General features: G+C 39.6%; 2 protein-coding genes across 2 annotated transcripts in view; one reads left to right on the top strand and one right to left on the bottom strand.

The window, feature by feature from the left end:
* The window catches only part of mtor (mechanistic target of rapamycin kinase), a 53956-nt gene that overhangs the window by 19377 nt on the left and 14120 nt on the right, over positions 1-20459 (bottom strand). The window contains exons 23-33 of the mRNA XM_088368208.1: positions 20216-20378; positions 19681-19773; positions 19218-19364; positions 18101-18243; positions 17318-17480; positions 16837-16982; positions 6387-6462; positions 5438-5577; positions 3606-3706; positions 3048-3163; positions 226-303 (exon numbers count right to left, since the gene is read on the bottom strand). Coding sequence (XP_088224334.1) covers positions 226-303; positions 3048-3163; positions 3606-3706; positions 5438-5577; positions 6387-6462; positions 16837-16982; positions 17318-17480; positions 18101-18243; positions 19218-19364; positions 19681-19773; positions 20216-20378 — 1366 coding nt within the window. The remainder of the gene's footprint in view (positions 1-225; positions 304-3047; positions 3164-3605; positions 3707-5437; positions 5578-6386; positions 6463-16836; positions 16983-17317; positions 17481-18100; positions 18244-19217; positions 19365-19680; positions 19774-20215; positions 20379-20459) is intronic.
* Positions 11680-14317, top strand: angptl7 (angiopoietin like 7). The gene is made up of 5 exons (XM_088368352.1): positions 11680-12185; positions 12768-12868; positions 12983-13177; positions 13315-13510; positions 13607-14317. Exons 1-5 carry the CDS (start codon positions 11831-11833, stop codon positions 13774-13776), a joined length of 1017 nt encoding a protein of 338 aa, XP_088224478.1. The 5' UTR covers positions 11680-11830; the 3' UTR covers positions 13777-14317.

The raw sequence follows: 20459 nt of genomic DNA on the forward strand, positions 1-20459 counted from the left end.
TGTGCTACAAGTCCCTTCTTGTACACTAAATGTGGCAAATGCTGCAGGATCTCCTCATAGACGTGCTTCATGACTATGACGATGGGCAATAATTCAAAAATGATTGTATTGCTCATTGGTGGGTGATGGAAAATGTTTTTTTAGAATCCTCAAGAGGACAGATCAGACTGTAACACCCTGTTTAAAAAAAAAAAAATGTCATGTATAGAAAGTATTTGACTTTACCCCATAGGCTCGACTGTAGCTCTCTCCAGCCATGGCGGTTAGCTCGGCATCAAGGAGGTCTCTTGCTTTGTCAATGCACTGCAAAACAAATCAAATATAATTACAGATTGGATGTTGACAACAATGCCCTGCTGGTTGGTAAAAACTGTTTTAAATAAGAAAATGTGTTCTGTAAGACTGGATCTGAAGGGTCATTGAAAAGTAAGCACGCCTGAGGTCTATCTGTATGAATAGGCCTTTGAATTCATTCAAATGTTTTGGCGCTGGTTACTTATTCAGTATCATGCTATTTGGAATAAAAAGAAAAAAGAATGAAAAGCAGCTGGTACTGGACTGCAGCCTGAATGGGGGAAAGCAGGGTAAGGATACTTACTTACTGAATCATTGTTAGCAAGCCCTGCCAACAGTGACGAAAGAGTGCGACGAAGACTTAGGCTAGTTTGATGAACTGTTGAGTGGAATGTGTTAGATAAAATGAACTGTTGAAAGCAAGTGTGTGGGAGACAAGTCACCTTAGGTGTGGGGTTAGAAAAAAAGAATATCATTATTTATTAGAACTATGGACAACAGATCTAAGTTTCAACTACCGCTATGTATGAAGTCACTCTTGTGCAACACCTTCATTCACTGAGAATCAAAGGATTACCTCTGCTGTTTTGTTCTTTTTTCACATGTACAAGCTTTGACTCAGAAAATATGAGATTTTTTTGAGGTAATTAAAAAGAAAGGCTATTTCTTTTTAGTTCAGATCTTCTAAGATGTGTACTGTTCAGAAGATGGCCATGGCATTCCCATTTCTTAAAGTCATGTTTTGTGGTGCTGCCAAAAGAAAAAGGGACAAATGATGTCTGGTGAGTAAAGATGTTCTCACAAGCCAGGGCAAACAGCTGTTTCAAAGGCCAACCACCAGCAATTATTTTTCACAGGGATGGAAAGGAAAATCGGTGTGCCAAAACACCTGTGGAGACATGCACATCATGAGGAAAGGGAATTGGTGAAGAAGGTACAATGAGGCTTTTTCTTTATAGCCTCAGTTAGTTTTGTTTACACTTGAATTACTGCCAACGGGCCCTCAGTGAACTTGAGCAACCCAGACGGCTCCTGATAAATGCAGTGTCTGGTTTTATGCAACACCTCTTCCATTCTTTTTCTTAAATATTGTGCTTATATACACTGGCAGGGCTCCTCTGACATTACATTCCAGTATGCTGCTATTTGAATGATTTGGGACGAATTGCCCTCTGTCGAGACGAACATCATCGGTGTGAAGTCTGTCTTGAGAAAGAGTAAAAGGTATAAATAAAATAAATACCCAGTAGAGGGTCGCTTATATCATCTGGATTGTTACAAGGATTGTTGTGGCTATGCATCATGAGTGGAATGGACAATTTACAAAGCTACCTCAAACTACTCACAGACACTGAAGCCCTCTGGGACTTGGCAAGCACATGTCTACTATAGCGGCAAAACAACCAGCCCATATGAAATCAAACAAATTTAACTGTGAGGATTAAGAACCACATCCGGAAGACTAGACTGAGCTCATGTTGACATTTAAGCTTTCACCGTGCTCCATCTGCTTTTCATTGCTCATTATTCATTTTGAGTGGCTTGGTGTCAGTAAGAGTAAAACGTCTGGCCTCCCTATTCATCTAACACCACATCCTATGGGCCACACCTGGATCTAATCTCTGTCTTAGAGGGGGGTGAGTTGGGGAGTGCAGAGGGCAAGTTTTGGGGGCTCTGTTGGGAAAAGGTGACATTGTGGACGAATCGTAGGAAAGTGGAGGAACAGGTGTCCAAGGTGAAGCTTGTATTCATCAGAACTGTTGGCAAGCAATTCCAATGAGAGCATCTCATTTGCATTGAGGACTTGGCTCTAAGGACATGGATTTGAAAGCTGCAGGTTCAAGATCCAACAAATGCGTACATAGAAGCATATCAATTACCAAGTTTTATGTAATTACGGATATACAGAGCAGCATTTAAGATCGTGCTCAAACAAAAGCACACGCGTTTTGAAAAGCACATTTGGCCCTGGGTTAGTCTTCAAATAGGCCTTAATGTCATCAGATCAAATGTTGACCAGCCAACACCATAAACCAGTACATGTCAACCTGATCTGCTAACGTTTGTGATACATTGTGTGCCTAAAAAGAACAACAATGGAGTCAGTTAAGTTGCACTTGCTTAAAAGGAAGGCGGCGGGGTTACCACATGACTTGATAGAAAAGATGGAACAACAAATGGCAGCATCAATGCCGTTTGGGTTTAATAAGGTAATACTCATATAAATATACTTATTTTAATTTACTATATTATGTAGTGATTTGTACTGATTTGGAAATAAGATCAAATGCATTCAGCTTGTTTTGTATGTTATTATACTGCATGGCGAACATAGAACTCTTATGGTATCGTATCTTCCAGCGTACCCTGAAAACAGGAACAAACTTTGAATCGTGGGAACCTGAAAATGATAATCTAATGCTTCTAAGGTAAGTTACATAACAATTCAATGCCATATAAGTATCACATCATTAAAACAACTTTTGTGAACACACTAAGGCAATGAGGGAATTTGATAGTCTGGAATATACGTAGACATTTTTGTTCCTTTAATACTCTGTCCAATGAAGTAAACTTTGAATGGATTGTTCAAAAGACTAATGGAAATTCCAGAAACTGTGAGGCTATTGAGCGATCCCATGGTATGTCTTCAGGTTTTCTATAAATACAGCCATAATGCACTGTACAGTAAATGGGGGATAGAAGTTCGCTCTGCTGGAGGTATTCAAAATATTACGACATAACATAAGTACCTGCTGGGCCAATGAGAACAGGTCCTGATGCAAGGCTAGCACTGCCCTGTAGAAGGCACCATCGTGTGTATCTCTCGGGATCATACATGTGTACTCCTCCATGCTGTCCCAGTGCCCTGTAGGAAAAACAATCAAATGTAAAAATGATTGCTCAAGGATGTGATGATGATTTGTCTTTAGTTGACCATGACTTATATAAGAGAAAAATCATTAAACATGACTGAATATTTGTAAATGATATGCGGTCAGGATAGTCTTCATATAGTAGCTTGGCTGGTTCAAGGCAAAGCCACAGACCACAACTCTCAAGGGATGCTCTTTGACTGTGGCAAATGTTTTTGCTCCACATTTATGCATTACAGCGTGTCAATATTGTGGTTGGCCACTTCCATGTTATGCGAGGGGGCGAATGTTTAGATTTCATTGCCACCCTCTGCATCGTTCAGTCACCCATTTGCCGCAATGGCTGCAGCTCTACATGCGTATAATTTACAAAAACTGCTCCTCATGAACTAATCTAGAGCTAATGCAGCCGTGATTGAAAAGTGTCTGAGTTACCCAGTCCCCAAGCAGCCGCAGCAGCCATACGAGCCATCTTGGCCTGGGTTTCTTCACTGACAAGAGTCCATTCCTCACAGCACTGCTGGTGCAACTGACCCCTTAAAAAAAACCAACAATAAAAATCAGCATGGGCTTCAAGTGTTCATGTACAAAAAAATACAGTGGACCTTAAACATCCTCAATTTACAATTCAGAACAAAACGGAACAATACACTTAATCGCATTAGTACAAAACTTTGGGAAAAGGTTGCATTGTAGAGTGGTTCCACGTACGTACACCAGATGCAGAAATTTTGCACTGCAATATTTTTACCTCACTTTCGCTGTGAAGAGTGCAAGCATTGCAATGACAAAATTCAGACACATCATGACCGTTAAATGGGATTGCTCAGTCATGGTGGCGGTCTGCCAAGTAACCTCCAACAAAGCTTAGACTGTGGGAAATGAGCCAATGAAGAACCCATTTTAGTGTAGATCCAGACAAATTGGATGTATTTGAGCCAAGGAAACTCAGATGCTTCACCATGCCAAATTCCATTTACAAGATATGAACTGATTTCCTTCATAGTGCGTATTGCCCTTTTGACTACAGATAGATTTTTTTTATTTAACATTTCAATTTGTCATTCATATATTCTTTCAAAATAAACATCTCAGACAAATGTAAATTCCATTAACACACTGATGACGTCAAGTACGTTACCTAACAAATCCAACAGCATCTATTGCAATTCATTCCACAAAACATTTTTTTTCAAATGACCGCACCTGTTTTTTCATCCTACAATGGTATGCAGTGTTAAATAGTAGGATGTGTGAGCTGCAACTATCACACAAATCATCTGTGAATTACGCTTTCATCATTTCTCGTTGAAAACATTATTGAAAAGAATTGAATTTATTTTGTATGAGAGAGGTGATTCAACATCATGAAGTAGATTGTGCTCAACCTACAGTAGAGGTTACGCTGTATTTTGAACAGGACACACGTTTACCAATTTTTAAGGAATTCCTCTTAATGCATGTGTACTTTTAAAAGTTAGGATGGGATTTCTACTAAAGCCTTCCTGTATTATTGTTATTATAACTGTACTTAAACTCTTTGACACCAGTTTTGGATTAGCACCATGAGGATCTGAACAATATCCCTTAACCTGACAGGCAACTGTGTTCTCAAAAAGTCAATCTTCATTGACTCATGCCCCTGTCAAATGTTATATAATCTTCAGACTCTACAGGTTCTCACACACACAAAGCCCAACTTCAGCAAAATCATTTTCTTGCTAAATAAATATCATATCATTTCCCAAACTGACACCACTGACAACAATCACACCAGAGCAGTTACATAAGTCGATTGCCATCTGTTAAGTGTCAGTATTTCAATAACTAGCCTCTGCATACAGCGTTTGGATCTTTTTGAGATGACTGTCATTTTCCCAAAGAATGCTTTTTGAGGGCCAGCCGTCACTATGGTGAACTTTCAGTGGAGTTGCTGTACCTCTAACCAGGGTTGGCTCTTTGTTCATTCTTTCCGGATTGAATTACAGTACTTCAGTCAACTCAAAGGAACATTTTTTCAATCTTTTCACCTCCGTCAAAGGGAGTTTTGTCAAGACAGATTTGGAAAAGGCTGCTGAGGCAGCGCTCACGGGCATGAGCAGCGTATTCACACCACATTGACTCCCACACAGTCCTACATAGGATTAAAAAAAAAAAAAAGGAGATCGCTGATGAATTCACCATAAGTATTTAAGCACACAGCTGAAAGGCTAGAGTAGCGAGAGAATAGTACTTCTGTCAAACTAAAGATATAAATAATCACATACCATTCTCCTAGTGCCTCTAAGCAGCGCATTCTGCCCAGGATGAGCTCTGGATCCTCTTTGTTCATGTCAATCTTCTTATCATATGCCACCAGAGCATCTTCCCACTCATGGAGCTTCTCATACCAAGTGGCTTGGATTTCCTAATCAAAAAGTGTAATAAAAGCATTGTTTGGACCGCTGCATTACAAATTCAGTCTTACATTTTGTGTCAAAGCTCAAACACGAGATGTAGGACAAGATACAATCTTAGTAATACACCTTACAAGGCATTTTTACCTTGCTGTGTCTTTTTTCGAGGCATGTGTGCAAGAGCCTGCAAAAATTGCTCATCTGGGACTTTAAACATCGTTCCTCAGCCTGTTTTTTCGTGGCACCCTGTGGTTTGTGTTTCTATTCATACTCTTTCGACACAGTAACTACGTACCTTCGAAATCTGGTTTTTCAATCACGGTTAAACTGTGCTGTCATTGCACTTTTTACATGAGAGCGTAGTTTATATTGCCATCACTAACTGTTGTCTCCAACATCATTCTGAAATCACTTTGGTGGTTTATTTAGTGTGATAAAACAAATGCATAAGGTGCAACATGAGGGACTGCACATTTTCTGAAAATATATCAGCATTCTTTAATTAATTTGATAATGTGTGCACTTTCTAAATTGTAGTCTTTATAACTGGGAAAATACTCCCCCAAGGCAAGTCAGAAGAGTAAATGGGTTTCCCACATGCTGTATTTTCAGAACAAGGTGTTCTGCACCTAGAATGACCAAGGCTACCTCCTAAAGAGGTGTAAGCAGACACAAGACCACCCACTGTACACTTCATGAACATTGTATTTCATTATGAGAATGTATGCTGGTGTTGATAAGGTAATGGTGACATTGAGAATTACCTACATCCACTGCCAAGTGTTGAAAATGCAATGTCAACTTGTAAAAAAATACTTACCAGCTCACCAAAATGTTTCATGGCATACTCCAACACACCAGATGCGGCTTCTGGCTGCTGCAATTTATTGTTGATACTGGGAAATAAAAACAAAAAAAAGATACACAGGGGCTTTCAGACAAATATCCACACAAATGTTGTATTTGTGGAATTTTTGGAATCAGATGCTTTTTGCTTTTCATAAAATGGGAGTCAAAGCTTCAACGATAAGTATAGGTTATCAATAAAATGTACATTAAGATGCAAACTTTGTTGTCATATTTCAAATTACAAATTCAAAACATTGCATATTTACTATTGACAGAATGGTCAAATATAGAAAGCACAAGCTATGGTGTATGAGGTAATGAGGTAGTGTCATTACATCATTTCACATGAGGAAGTACAGTGCTAGAGTGGAACCTTGGGTTGCAAAATTAATTTGCTCAGTGAATCTGCTCTTAAATCAAAATGATTGCAAACTAAATTAATATTTCCTATTGAAACAAACAGATATGCAATTAATCGGTTCAAGAAGTACATCATTATAAAATAATTTATGATGATTATATAATAGTTTTGCAAGCAGACAATCTCAAAATAAAAACAATGAAGATTCATTGATTAGCATGCATAATTATTGAATAATTTGATAATCAATCAATTGTCAATTAATCAATGGCTGCACCTCGAGACAGCATTTATTCTTAACATGAACCTTTTGCACTTGATGTAAATAAGACTACGTATTTGTTAATCCTCTGAACCTACAGGTTACTTGGAATCTTGAGCAATTATATCGTGGCAATGGTATGTAAAGTGGATTTTGTTGAAATAAACAGAGTGACTGACATCTGCCACACTTGTGTGTATGTGTACGTTATCTTTCACCGCAAGTCCGGTGTGAGCACCCTGAACTGAACAACATCTGGAAACACTCCTGTGAAGGGCAACTGCACTGTACTTCCTTAATGGGAAAAGCCATGAGCGGCCACAACCAATATGCCTGTAAAATGAAGCGTGTGATAAATGCTGGTATGCAGTGGAGTTCCTGAGGACAGTCGATGAGGGCTACCTGAGCATATTTGTCAGAAATTACTTTTGACAGTTCACACAGTTGAGGTCCCGATGTGATGAAATGGCTCTGCATGTGACCGCTGCAAATGATCTAAAGCTGTTGGTGCAGATGTGAATGCGTGACAGGTACAATTAATATGCACACCAGGAGTTAACTTGAATAGAAACCAAATGTAGCCACTGTGAGCAATGTAACTAGACTCTGAAGTCTGAAAAGATCATTCACCAGTATATTAATCGGAAAACACATTATATTATCAGCACCTATTTTTTGTTTTCAACAAAAAAGAACAAAGGATTTGTAAAACTAAAATGAAGTATTTTTCTTGATACAGATTATTTTGCTCACTCCTAGGATGGTAATCATACAAAAATATCCACCACGAAATATATTGATGCTACATAATCAAATGAGAAAATAATAAACGAAATAATGAGAATATGAAAAAAATGCGGCATATCACATGATCAAACTGAAAAAGAGGTTGGCAGACCTTTGTGTGCTCAGCGATAACTATGATAATTTAACGATATATTAATGCCAAACATTTTTAGATCCAATCATATTTGCAGGGGCAGCGAACAACAGGAATAGTAAGGGGTTAACATGGAGACTCGATTCCGAACTTGCAATAACATTGTCTTCTTTATCAATGGTGTTTTCAGAAACAAAATACATCTTGTGTAAAACAAAAGGCATTGTGCACATTTAATATTTCTACTGGGCATCCATGCTGTGCAACACAGAAGCAGTTAAGGTATGCTAAAATTTCCCAGATGTGGGTTTTCATTAGAGGAGACAACTGTGGATAAGAATCTTCTCTTCTACGGACCCTGGAGATTTAACTGGCCCACAGCTAAGACCATCTGGCTGCCAGCTTCCAGGACACATGCAGTCTAAACACATCCATATGACAAGACTCTAACATCATGTTCCCCATCTTAACGATTTAGTAAGGACAGACCTTCAAGACTAGTGTCAAAAAAACCTAGAACCTGAGTTCTGATTTAAAAGGTGAGGCCGTTGGAGGTGACGGCCAAGGGTTGAGCTCTGCCAAGACCAAATTCAGAGTAATTAACTGTTAAAGCAAGTTTCGAAAATGTGCCGTGTATGCAAAATCGAATTACTTGGACGGTGAATTCCATCAGAATTATTGGCAAGTGAGTTCTCCACGAAAAGAGAAGATGAAAACGGATACCAGTTGTAAGGAGGAATGGCCCGGCAATTGACTTCAGAATGTAAACAAATTTAAGAAACCTGAGAGACCATTAAGTTAAAAAAGGACAATTTCAGACTGCATAGAAAAATATTGGGACTAAAGTTGGTTTTTCTTCATTGAATAAAAAGATTTACTTTTCAGATTCAGTGACTGACTATTTAATTCCCTTCTGATTGCTAAAACAGGCCTTTGCTCTACCTTTGCCCCTCAAATATCGAGGAAAAAGTGGTGTACAGTACACTTACTGTAAAATAAATCATCAAATGCTATCTTGGCTTTCCACGATTAATGTAAGGACTAACTATAAACAAACTTTTGATATACTTAATTATCAGTTGTTTCTATACATTTGATTATTTTTCAATCAAACGTTTTTGAGTAAACTTGGAAGAAAAGGAAAAGAAAATGGAAGAAAGTACAACAACACACTCATCTAATTGTAAATCCTGTAACGTAGTCACCTAAATGTTGAACAGAGGCTGTGATTTACCGAAGTCAAATTCCGTGTTTGGCACGCTCAACCATGGTGAATAAAAACTCTTGAATCTTGAAAGATAACAAAGAGGAATGCCAAACCTCACGACAGGGCCTAATCTAATTTGAAAGAAATCCACTTAGTCATATATATACGAGGGCAGCCAAATGCTCATCTAACCCTAAATGGAATAAAAACAAAAACAAAAATCAACTGGGTACTGGGAACGCAAAGTCCAGAAATTAATACAGGACCATCAAAAGTACAGTCCAACTCTGGACTAACTCTAACTCAGATCTTTTTACATCTGTGATTGGCTGATTATCAGTTGAGGGTCACCCCACCTCTCGTCCAAAGACAGCTGGAATAGGCTAAAGCACACCCATGAGAGGAGTGAGAATAGTGCCTCAGAGAACTGATGGATGGACATTTTTACATATGGATCAAGGATAAACCACTTTGATGCTGATAAGGGATCTTACATCATTCCCAACCCAGACTGTGAAACTATACCTACCCACTCTATACTAGAGTTATGACTATTTTTTCCAGCCATCCATTATCTAAATGGCTTTGCACTCACAAGGATTGCAGGTGTGTTACAGCCAAAACAAAACACCAGTTGGATCACACACTTAAAAGTGTCTTGGGAGTGGCTGACGTTTGACCTCTGACACCATAAAGCTATTCAGCATGTTCTTTTACCAAACAGATTCTACTAAATGGGATAACATTAGTCCTTTCTAACACTGTGAACAGAAAGGCAACAGGGAACAGTTTCTGTTTTTCTTCTGTTTTGTTGCCTCAAGCATGTTGTGCTTTCAGCTGGAGAAACTATTGAAACATTATCACCAACTGGGAGACCAGAGCAGACCATGTTTCCTGGGATCGTCACCTTCAGGTTAAAGGGCCGCTAGAACAAAGTGTCTCTGGTGGCCCCACCCCTTAAAAAAATGGAAGTGACCTCATTGGAATGCTGTTGTTACTGTGTGCGTGTGTGTGTGTGTGTGGGTGGGTGGGAGGTGGGGGGATTTGGTTGCGTATTAGCAATATTCTGATGAGGGTTTTTATGGAAATTCTATGCAACTTATTGATATCATAATAAATAGCAAAAGATTTACAGTTCACCCTCACACACAGAAAAAATGGCAACCCAAATATTTGGTTTCATGTCCAACGACTATTACATTTCTGTGCGACATAGAAAATGTCCTCATTTAAACCACTGGGAATACTTGTGAGAATTGTGGCTACTCTATGCTCTATTTGTGCAGGATGTTTGTCTGAGCTACTGGTTTGGAGGGTGGTAAATGGTTAGCCGATGTAGTGGCTTGCATTTGATGTATAACAGATAGCACCTGGCAGTCATCGCTAGCTTAGGCCACCAGGACATCTGAAGGTCTGCCAAGGAATGAAGTCAGCCACTCAGAGCTGCACAATACCCCCAGTGTATTCATACAGTATAGTCTCCAAGCACATGGAAAATACTATGGTTGTATAGTTCATTTAAGAGAAAGTCAAAAGGTTCAACTAGGTAGCAGATCATTTATTGCATTCTTTCCATTTTTTTTCCCATTTCTGTATTTTTTATTTATTTATTTATTTATTTTTAAATCGGGCCCAATGCAAGGTGCCAGTAATTCATCTCATATTTATTCCAGAGGGTCCTTTAAACTATCATATGCTGGTCCATTTTAATCAAACACATAATTGGATGATATTGTATCAGAATAAAAAAAAAAATGGATTCCTTAAAGGATTGTGAGGATAGGGTAGAAAAGGGTTAAGTTAATAACCGTTATGTAATTCAAAATATTGAATAAGAATCTGCTGCTTTTTTTTCACCTCATGAAATTGAACCCATGAGTGTTCTGCTGACAGCTTAGCTCCAGTGGGGTCACTGCTTCATACCAAAACATCTTTTGGTATATGTAGTGACAGAAAAGCCTCCAGTGAGCATTTTGTAATTACAGCACTATGTCAGCCACCAGATTGGGGAAAATGCAATTAGCTTCAAAGGTGATCCAAAGTGACTAAACAAAGGGCCGAAATCTGGTAAAGAGACAGCAGGTAAGGTCATTTAGTGAGCATGCAGTGTCTCATGAGACAAGTTAGAGGGTAGCTGTGTTTAAGTGTGCTTTTTCCAAGGGAAAACTGTGCGCTTGTAAGCATACAGGCAAATGAGGACGCGGGAAGGCAAATTCATCACATTTTTCCATACAGAGCTTGACACACATTGGTGACTTTAAAGGATTCATGAGTAAGTAAATGACCAACTATTAGCATTTCACCAACCTTCCCTGTAATTATTTAGAACAAAGTAAAAAAAAAAAAAAAGGAAAACGGAAAGAGGAAAAAAAAAAACATTACATTCCAGAAGAAGAAAAAAAAAAAAACACCAAGCAGATTGTAAGTACAGCTTCTGTCGAATGAGTGAAAGTAAATTTGAAGGAAATGTAGAGGGACAGGGATGAGAGAAGCCTTACATCCAGGGGGTTGAGCATGGGAGAAGGGGGAGGAACCACATGCAAATATTTAAGATGCTCCTCGAGAGGAGGTCTTCATTGAGGAAACACAAGTGAGCTGCCATTCAAAGAAGAGCGACTGAGCGACCACAACTCGACTGATTGCGTCTGGGCTCCAAAAGCAATTCGGAACAACCAGAGTCAAACTATAGAACAATTTCTTTCAATATGTCAAAAGTCAATCTCAGCATTGTGGCAGTCACCCTTCTTCTGGTGGCGGGAACTTGGGCTCAGAATCCCAGGAAGACATTGAAACCACCAAAGCCAAGCAAGGCTCAGTGCTGCGATGAGGTGCGTTCTCTAAAGGTTCAAGTGGCCAACCTGACCAGTCTCCTTGGGGAACTGAGTCGCAAGCAGGAGGCAGACTTGATGAACGTCGTGAGGCAAATCATAGACCTGGACAAGCAAAACCGCCAGCAGGAAGCCAGGGTCACAGAGGCCGAGAGCAAGTACTCTGAAATTAACAACCGCGTGGAAATCATGCAGCTTCAGTCTCTGCAGTCCGCTCCACAGACAACATCAGGTGAGTATCCATGCTTCTATTGTAGAGTCCAAATAGAAGTATTTTAAAATGTTTGTGTTAGAATCTCTTTGCATTGCTACTATTTTAACCCACCTCCAATGATCATTCACCATCAGGCGGTATCTTTGCAAACATACCTGAGAAAATCATTAATTAGCCTTCTCTATATCTAGACAAAATCCTTTAATTGGAACTGCAAGTCTGACAACTGTCAAGCTGACCTGTCAAAGCCGTTTCAGTGTTAAAACAACACTAATCAGTGCTGCCTGCCGCAGCGAAGTAAACCAGGCATGACATCATTTATTATTTCAGTAACTTGACCATGTAGTCTGACAAGGGTCACTACGAAAGTGAACAGGACAACTTGACAAAATTTGACAAGAGCACAGAGCAGGAAGGGACTTAGATTGGGCTAGATTTAAGACGTCATTAGAAGACCTGTTAGAAGATATCAGAGGAATCCATCCCTACTTCTTTTACACTACTACACAGTGATGCAGGGGAGAAAGAGAATGAACTACCGGATGCATATCTAGCTTCTAATTGTTTGGGACGGTTGACTGACAATGTTCTTTTATCCAGATGCCATCTATGACTGTTCATCACTCTACACCAAGAACTATAAGATCTCTGGAGAGTACAAACTTCCAAAAGATGAGTTCCTGGGAACCCCTGAGCTAAGTGTAAGTAATACTGAGGTTTTCTGTATTTGGTGTTCTCTAACTTTATCATTCAGGTAGAGCATGATGAATGTTTGGATTTTCACTCTGGTAAGACATACTGAAAATCGTTTTTAGGTGTTCTGTGATATGGAGACAAACGGAGGCGGCTGGACTCTTATCCAGAGGCGTAAAATTGGTCTGACGTCATTTAACCGTGACTGGAAGCAGTACAAAAGCGGATTTGGATCCATCCGCGGAGACTTCTGGCTTGGCAATGACCACATATTCCGTCTAACAAGGCAGCCCAGTGTGCTAAGGATTGAGATGGAGGTAGGTGCTGGCAATGCCAGGTCTAGATCCTTTTAAGAAGGAAAAAAACCCCATAAAACCATGCATGAAACATTTTTATAACCACTAGTATGAGTGCAAAAAAATGATTATGCTTCAATTAAACATTTCAAACGCAGGACTGGGAAGGAGAGACTCGTTATGCTGAGTATGGCTTTTTCACCGTGGCCAATGAGCTCAACAGCTACAGGCTTTTCCTTGCCCACTATAGAGGCAATGCTGGAGATTCCCTGCGCTACCATAACAATACCAACTTTAGCACCCTCAACAAAGACAATGACAAGTGTGTCGATGACTGCGCTTCATTACGCAAAGGTAATTCAAATAACGGAACAATGACAGTTTTATAGAGACTGCCAAACAACTTAACATGAATGTTCATTGTCTCAACTCAATGTCACCTCTTTGTAGGTGGTTACTGGTACAACTGCTGCACCGACTCAAACTTGAATGGAGTCTTTTACCGCTACGGTGAGCACATGAAGAGCACAGATGGGATCACTTGGTATGGATGGCATGGTCCCAATTACTCCCTCAAAAAGGTGGAGATGAAGGTCCGGCCAGTAAATTTCCAGCCATAATTTCTACAGATGTACATCCTTGATCAAGATCCCATGAGATCTCAACTTATACGCCATCAGCCAAATGATGGCTTTCCCGCAGTTGCCAAAGGAAGTCAATTTATTTGTTTTTGGCCTGATTAGATTTAAGTCAGTTGAATGTTTTGTTGGTATTTGGGTGTGGTTGTAAATTGTAATTGTGTTTAATATATTGATCAGTAAAATATTGCATTTTTTAAATCTTAAATATATGCTCTTTTATTCCCACTGTACCACATGGGTGGCTGGATTATGACTCATTTATACTTGCAAACATCAAGAAAACATTTTTTTGCTACTTGATCAGTAGCAAAGATACGTCAAGATGGTTACAATTTATGTCATGAATGGGTAAAACCCTTTTGTTTCAACTGTTAGAATAGGGCCAAATATATTTTATTTGTGCTGCATTTTATTTTAAAACCAACTATTGATGTCTAAAATTTGTCATTTGTGAAATGTGTACAGAGCAGCTATATGCCATTTTTATGTGACAGAAAATAAAAATATTTTTTAAACAAAATGACATGCCTAACAATTAACTTTGAAACGTGACTCACTCAAAGCATAATATAGTATTCTCACCATTCATACCAAACCTATTTGCTTTGAGTTACTGACCTCTGACTCTGACCACCTGACATAAGGTCCTAAGGTTGCTATCACAGGAATGAAGACCACCCACAATACACTATTCTGTCATCAAGAAACATGCTTCATGGGTTTATTTTGCTATGTTTTCATCAATAAGTTTGTTAAAGCACTGATATTATTCCCAAACAAAAACATTCAAAAGAAGCTCCTGCCTCTGGAAAATATGTAGTAGGCTTGTCAGCTTACAAGGTGTCACATTATGTTAGGTTTACATCTAAATCAGGCTGTAATGGTATCCCCTCCCTTTTGGAAGAAAGTACAGGTGGAATAAAGTCCACCAAAAGACCTTTGGAATGTGGTGGAAGACTCGCTAATCCAATTCTACGAAAGTCATCAAACTGCAAAAACATTGTGGAAAACGATAATAATGTGAGCTTTTCCGAGTCGCATCAATTATATAATTGGCTAGACTAGGTTGGACCGAAACTACATTCGCACTGTACTGTATATGAACTGCATCTGGGGTGGGTCTGTCATTTTATCAGCCTGCTATTCCGTCCAATATACATTCAAGAAGAGCCAGCCATCTCAAAAACATGTACAATGAAAGATTCAACGTCTACCTGTACAGGAGACCAGACGGGGTCGAAAATGTTAGCGATGGGCCGTGATAATCGATCCGCGATGTGGCGAGGGTTTACTCTATTTTGAAGTACAAGGTTTTCTAACAAATATGTTGAATTCATTTAGCATCATGTGGGGCACTCAATTTGGTTGTGCTATGCTGAGGAAATTTTACTGCATTTTAGCTTAAAAAAAATACGAGAAAAATAAAAGGGCAGACTGGATGGCTACTGTGAATGACATTCATGAATTGCAGCCTTCTAAAAAAAAAAAAAAAAAAAAAAATCAGATCAACGTAAACCTCATTTTAAATTCCATTTCCAACCATTTCCATTGTGCCCACAAGCATTATAAGCTAGACATTTATTATTAACATGTGGTTCAGATCTTGCAGCCCATTGCCCTGTATAACATTGCTGACTTTGATCATTATAGTGGAGATGGAACATGCGCAATGAACAGCATACCTCTGCAGTTCAGGATAAGGATACAAAGATAGTCTGAAATGAGCCATGGCTAGAGGGCCTAGAAATATAGCCATGTAAACGTAACCCTTTATAGGGCAAAGAATCAAACTTTGTCAAAATTGACACCAAGGAGCAACAAAGATGTTCAAATTTTACCAAAAGGATCACCGTGACAGAATAAAATCAACAACTTCTACAGTAACCAGAAGGTCATTAACACAAACCGTGACTAATCACTTATTCGCACAGCAGCATGTTGCCTTTGATCAGAACAACAATCAGATATCGCATGGGAGTGTTTTTTTTTTTTTCTTCCTTCAATAAAGTCTCAACTCATTAGAGCCATTTTTCATTATGCTTTTTACACACCAGCCTGTGTTTTTTTGAATAAATGGGAAATTCTGGATAGGTGAGAACCAGATGGGGATATTGCAAACACTAGAGTGCCTGCTCCCATCATTCATCATCATCAAGGCTCCCGAGAAAATGAAAACAGGCCCCTGAGAAACCGGGCCAGACACCCATCGATGGAAAAAAAGGGCAAATGTCCAATTAGATGCCTGGAAAACAGCTTTTCTGCACGCCATTTCAAAAACAAAGAAATAATGTAAACACAAAGGAGGTGGAAAACATGACGAATTATATTGAAAGGTCATGGGGGGTCATGTGTATTGTGTTGATTTTCTCTTTTTTTTTTATCAAAATTAACAGTTGGTCTGTGTCTAAGTCACCTGTCAAACTTGATTTTTCTGACAAAAACTGTGCTTAACTACTAGGGAACAATCAATAGAAAAGAGATGTGAAACTGGCCTCTAAGTTCTCAATGTTAATAAAGCAAGTTACCTAATGGTACTTTAAATTGACATACAATCAGAATATTCACAATCACTAATATTTAATTAAAAACAGAAAGACATTTCACAAAGCATTAAATAGAACCAGGAATATCCTTCAGGAATTCAAGTTGTAGTACAAGTGAGTTAAAAAAACAATGGAAAAACCAATTAATGTGAAGCTTATATTGCTGAGAAATTGCATCAGATATGGTGATAATTTGTTATGCTTATGCAAGATCTTGTTACATTTTGTTGTCTTGCCTCCAGAAAAAAAAATGGGATCTGTATGACTCGTCACCTCCCTTTTGCCATTAGATTGATGTGCTTTGTTAATCACATAGAGGAAATTAAGGAAATGAAGGTAATAAATCTTTAGTTTTAGCTTTGGCAGAAGTCTGTGCTGTGATATGTTTATACTAAGCACTCCTTAATTTAACTGCGTCGTAGGCACTTTGGTCACGCTACGAACTTCTCAGCATTCACAGGCAATTTCAATTAGGAAATGAATTTCAACCTCCTACCTGATAAGAGATTCCAGGATGAGGGGCGAAGGACCTTTTTGAAATTCCAGCTCTTTATAATGCAAAGCTTTGGCGTAGGCGCGGCATTTGGCAGCTCTTTCGCCGAGCAGCACGATGCCATTGTCATCTCTCAATGGCAGAGGCCCCTGGAAAAGATTTATTTATTTCAAAACAAGCAAAGTCAGCCGAGGAAGTTGCTCTACATCAACTCACTCCTATGCACTGATGAGCTTGTTGACCAGTTTTGCCAGATGAAGGCTTATGTACATGTAAACAAACTACTGACAATTGTAATTTCACAATGACCTTACGTGTACAATAATACTCTGCAAGAGGATTTTACACCAGGAAATTTTCAGAGGACCCTCTCAAACGACACATGTCCAAAAACACATCTGAGAGTTCACCCAAAATATGACCTCTCTTATCCCGCCTTTTAATTACGCCGGTAAGGTTTGGGAGTTTACTGCTCAATGTCGACCTTGTCACTGTGCTCCATGAACTCTGCCAGGTTGAGTAGCGTCTGCGTGACTTCCGCGATGTCCTGCGACGTGAGCGCTAGCTCGATGCTGCGAATGAGCTCATCCTGCTGGTCTTCACTTAGCTCGGACCAACAGGAAAGGAAAGCCGCATTGAAAAGGTCCCTATGGACAGAGATGCACAAAAGGTTCAAAACACATTCACTTGGAGTTGTCATAGGAGGACACGGTCTTTCAAGTACCTTAACGCGCTGATTAACCAAGCACAATCTGCTTCAAATTTAGTCATTTGGTCACATCTGGAAGCTACTAGTGCTTGCAACCAGTACACAGATTCACAACATTTGCCTTTTCTTTTGCTATGCTCAGGGCTAGCTATTCATAATGCAAGCGCTACAAAGTGAGCAATTCTGTTTTCCATTATTCTGGGACAGATAACAGCTTGTTAAATTCTAATTCTTACAGAAGTAACAGGGACTTTTATAGCGTCAGATAACCCAGATGGACAAAAGTCACAGCCCTTCATGAACTGTCAGATTAATCAGGGGTTAATTAGACACCATTCTTCACGCCGAATCTTAACTTTTGATGCCATTTTGGATAGTCTATGCTTCCTTTGTGGAAGGCTTTTTTTCATGGATCAATGGCAGATGATGAACTTAAAATCTTTGTGCAAACAGGAGATCAACACCACATTTTCTTCCATCTCCAGTTCCTGTCTGTATCTTTTGCCAGGACAGGTGTTCTAAGACTTTAGTCTGTGGATGACTAATGCGGTGGTGTACCTGGCCAGTGGGATGTAGGTCTGAGCCAACGACCAACACGATCGCAGCGCTGGAGAGGAAGACTCCTTCAGGAGGACAACACTCAAGCGTCTCAACCACTCCAGCCAGTCATCTTTGGAAACCTTTCTTGCGGCGCCCCAGGCCTGTGAGCAACAGATCGTTTTCTGAGGCCTTTGAGAACTACGTGGGAGCAGTCTGTTGGATGATGGCCATGCACACTTGCATTTCTACCGTGAAATAGTTCAAAGAATGATAGATTTGATTGATTCTAAATTGCTTGTGGTCACAGAGCTGCAGCGAACTGAAACAAAATCAAATACGCTTTCAGTTCTTCCGTTACACAAAGAATTGATGTTAATTCCATACAATGTAATTCATCATTGACGCCGTCAGAGGACAATGTAAATACAGCAGTACTTTGACTTGCTCGTTGTAAACGGTCATGTTTTAAAATCCTCAGCAATTGCTTGACCAATTTCCATGAAATTAGGTGTGGTATGACTGAAAAAGCATCATTGAGAAGCACTGGTTTGTTGGTCAGTTTGTCAAAGAAATTATGCAAATACTACATAACATTTTCCACAAAAAATTTGCAGAAGGAATAAAGGTGCGGCGAGAGGAACTTATTTTCATTCTTTGCACCACTTGCACAGCTTTTGGTATCACGGAAGGCATTTGGCCCCTCCTGGCCATTCCTAATGTCTTACATCATCTCCTACGAACCAGAAAGTTGCAGCTAACACATGAACGGAGTGACAAACAAAAATGGAAGCAAACTGGAGCTTAACATTATTTTTTAATCTGTCAAAAGCTCTGCATTTTGAGTGCGGTATTATCCACTGTGCTATGCTGTCTTTGGCGATGCTACATTATTTCTCGTGCCTTGGAGTTGTTGCTGTTCTTTCACTTATCATCAAGGCTTTCAGTTACCCGGTGAAAATCTGCACTCAATAAACAGCTAGCCACAAAGCTTGAGTGTTTTCCCTTTAATTTGTCACTAGCTGTTTTTAAGTCACCACCTCAAGTTAACTAAAATGTCTTGCACACAAGGCTGTGGTTGGTTTGATTCCGTAATTTGCGCACACTGATGTTTTTCTTATTTCTTGTTCTTTCTGACCTTCTGAAGTGCTGTTGTGCTGACGTGAAGTTTCTTCATTGGTCCTGCTTCCACCGGTCCACTGACCAATGTATCACCTTGGTTACCGCGTAGATGGCGGTGCTGGAAGATTAGAGGATTCTCTTCCTCCTCTGCTAGAGTGTAGCCCTGTTATGAACAGACATGAAAGGACCACACGCATGAAAAAAAAAAAAAGAGGCCACACGCAGACTAACCGGGCTGACCTGAAAAATGTTTTGTGAATTAACAAGCACATATCTATTCTTATGAATTACTATTAATTATTTGTTGATGTTACAAATGAATGTATAGGGTTTTGCTTGATTTTTTTGATTTTTTTTTCCTCGAAAATTTCGCCTTACCATATGATTGTTAAACACTTAATTAGGGCAAATTAGTGTAAAGATGTATTTTTCCTTACTTTTCTGTAGTTTTACTTCATACAACCGGGAGAGGTGCTCACCTTGACAATGCGACATATGAGTACGTCATAGCGTTGGTGGTTGATCCGGTGCTTCAGCATCACTTTATTTACCATGGGGATGAAGATCTGGTACTGCAGATGGAAGCAAGGTGAAGGAAAGTAAATAGAAGGCTATATAAGGGCTTAATTACACACTTAATTTTGTTTACCCTTAAATCCCTTTACCCATATGCCAAATAAATGAGGATCAAACTACTTATGGGGCTTACATCAAAAGCTTCCTTTTCGCATGTTGCCAGACGTGGCTACATGAGGAATGCTAACGATAGTGTTGATGAATGAGGAAGGGTAAAGCCTGGGAGGAGGCCGAGTAAATGTGACCTTATCCGTGCTCATAAACGAAACCCCCCCACTGACAAACAGACCATGACATAAGCTGTCTAACGGGAAGTAATAAAGGGCAGGGGGTGGTGCAGGGATAACTGAAATACCGTTCATACAGCAGTGGGAAGGCGGGAAGCGTTCTACTGAATAATCACTCCATCTGAGAGCCCCACTGAGAGCAAAGAGCTACCTTTTTTCCCAACTGGAACACGAGCGAGGACAGCGTGTCCATGGACGTGGGGCGCAACTCGGCCGTGCTGTCAAGCGTCCGGACGATGGGGTGGATAATGCGAGACGCGTAGTCTGTGAAGTCCAGGGATTCTGTTAGCCTGTCCAGAGTCTCCAAGGCAACCCTGTGACACAGAGAAGGAAGGCGGGGGGTCAAACATAATTAACGCTGTAAAGAAAATACCAATAATTAAAATATTAAAATA

Source organism: Syngnathus floridae, chromosome 2, assembly GCF_059516105.1.
Source record: "Syngnathus floridae isolate MCC-2025c chromosome 2, RoL_Sflo_1.0, whole genome shotgun sequence".
NCBI lineage: Eukaryota > Metazoa > Chordata > Actinopteri > Syngnathiformes > Syngnathidae > Syngnathus > Syngnathus floridae.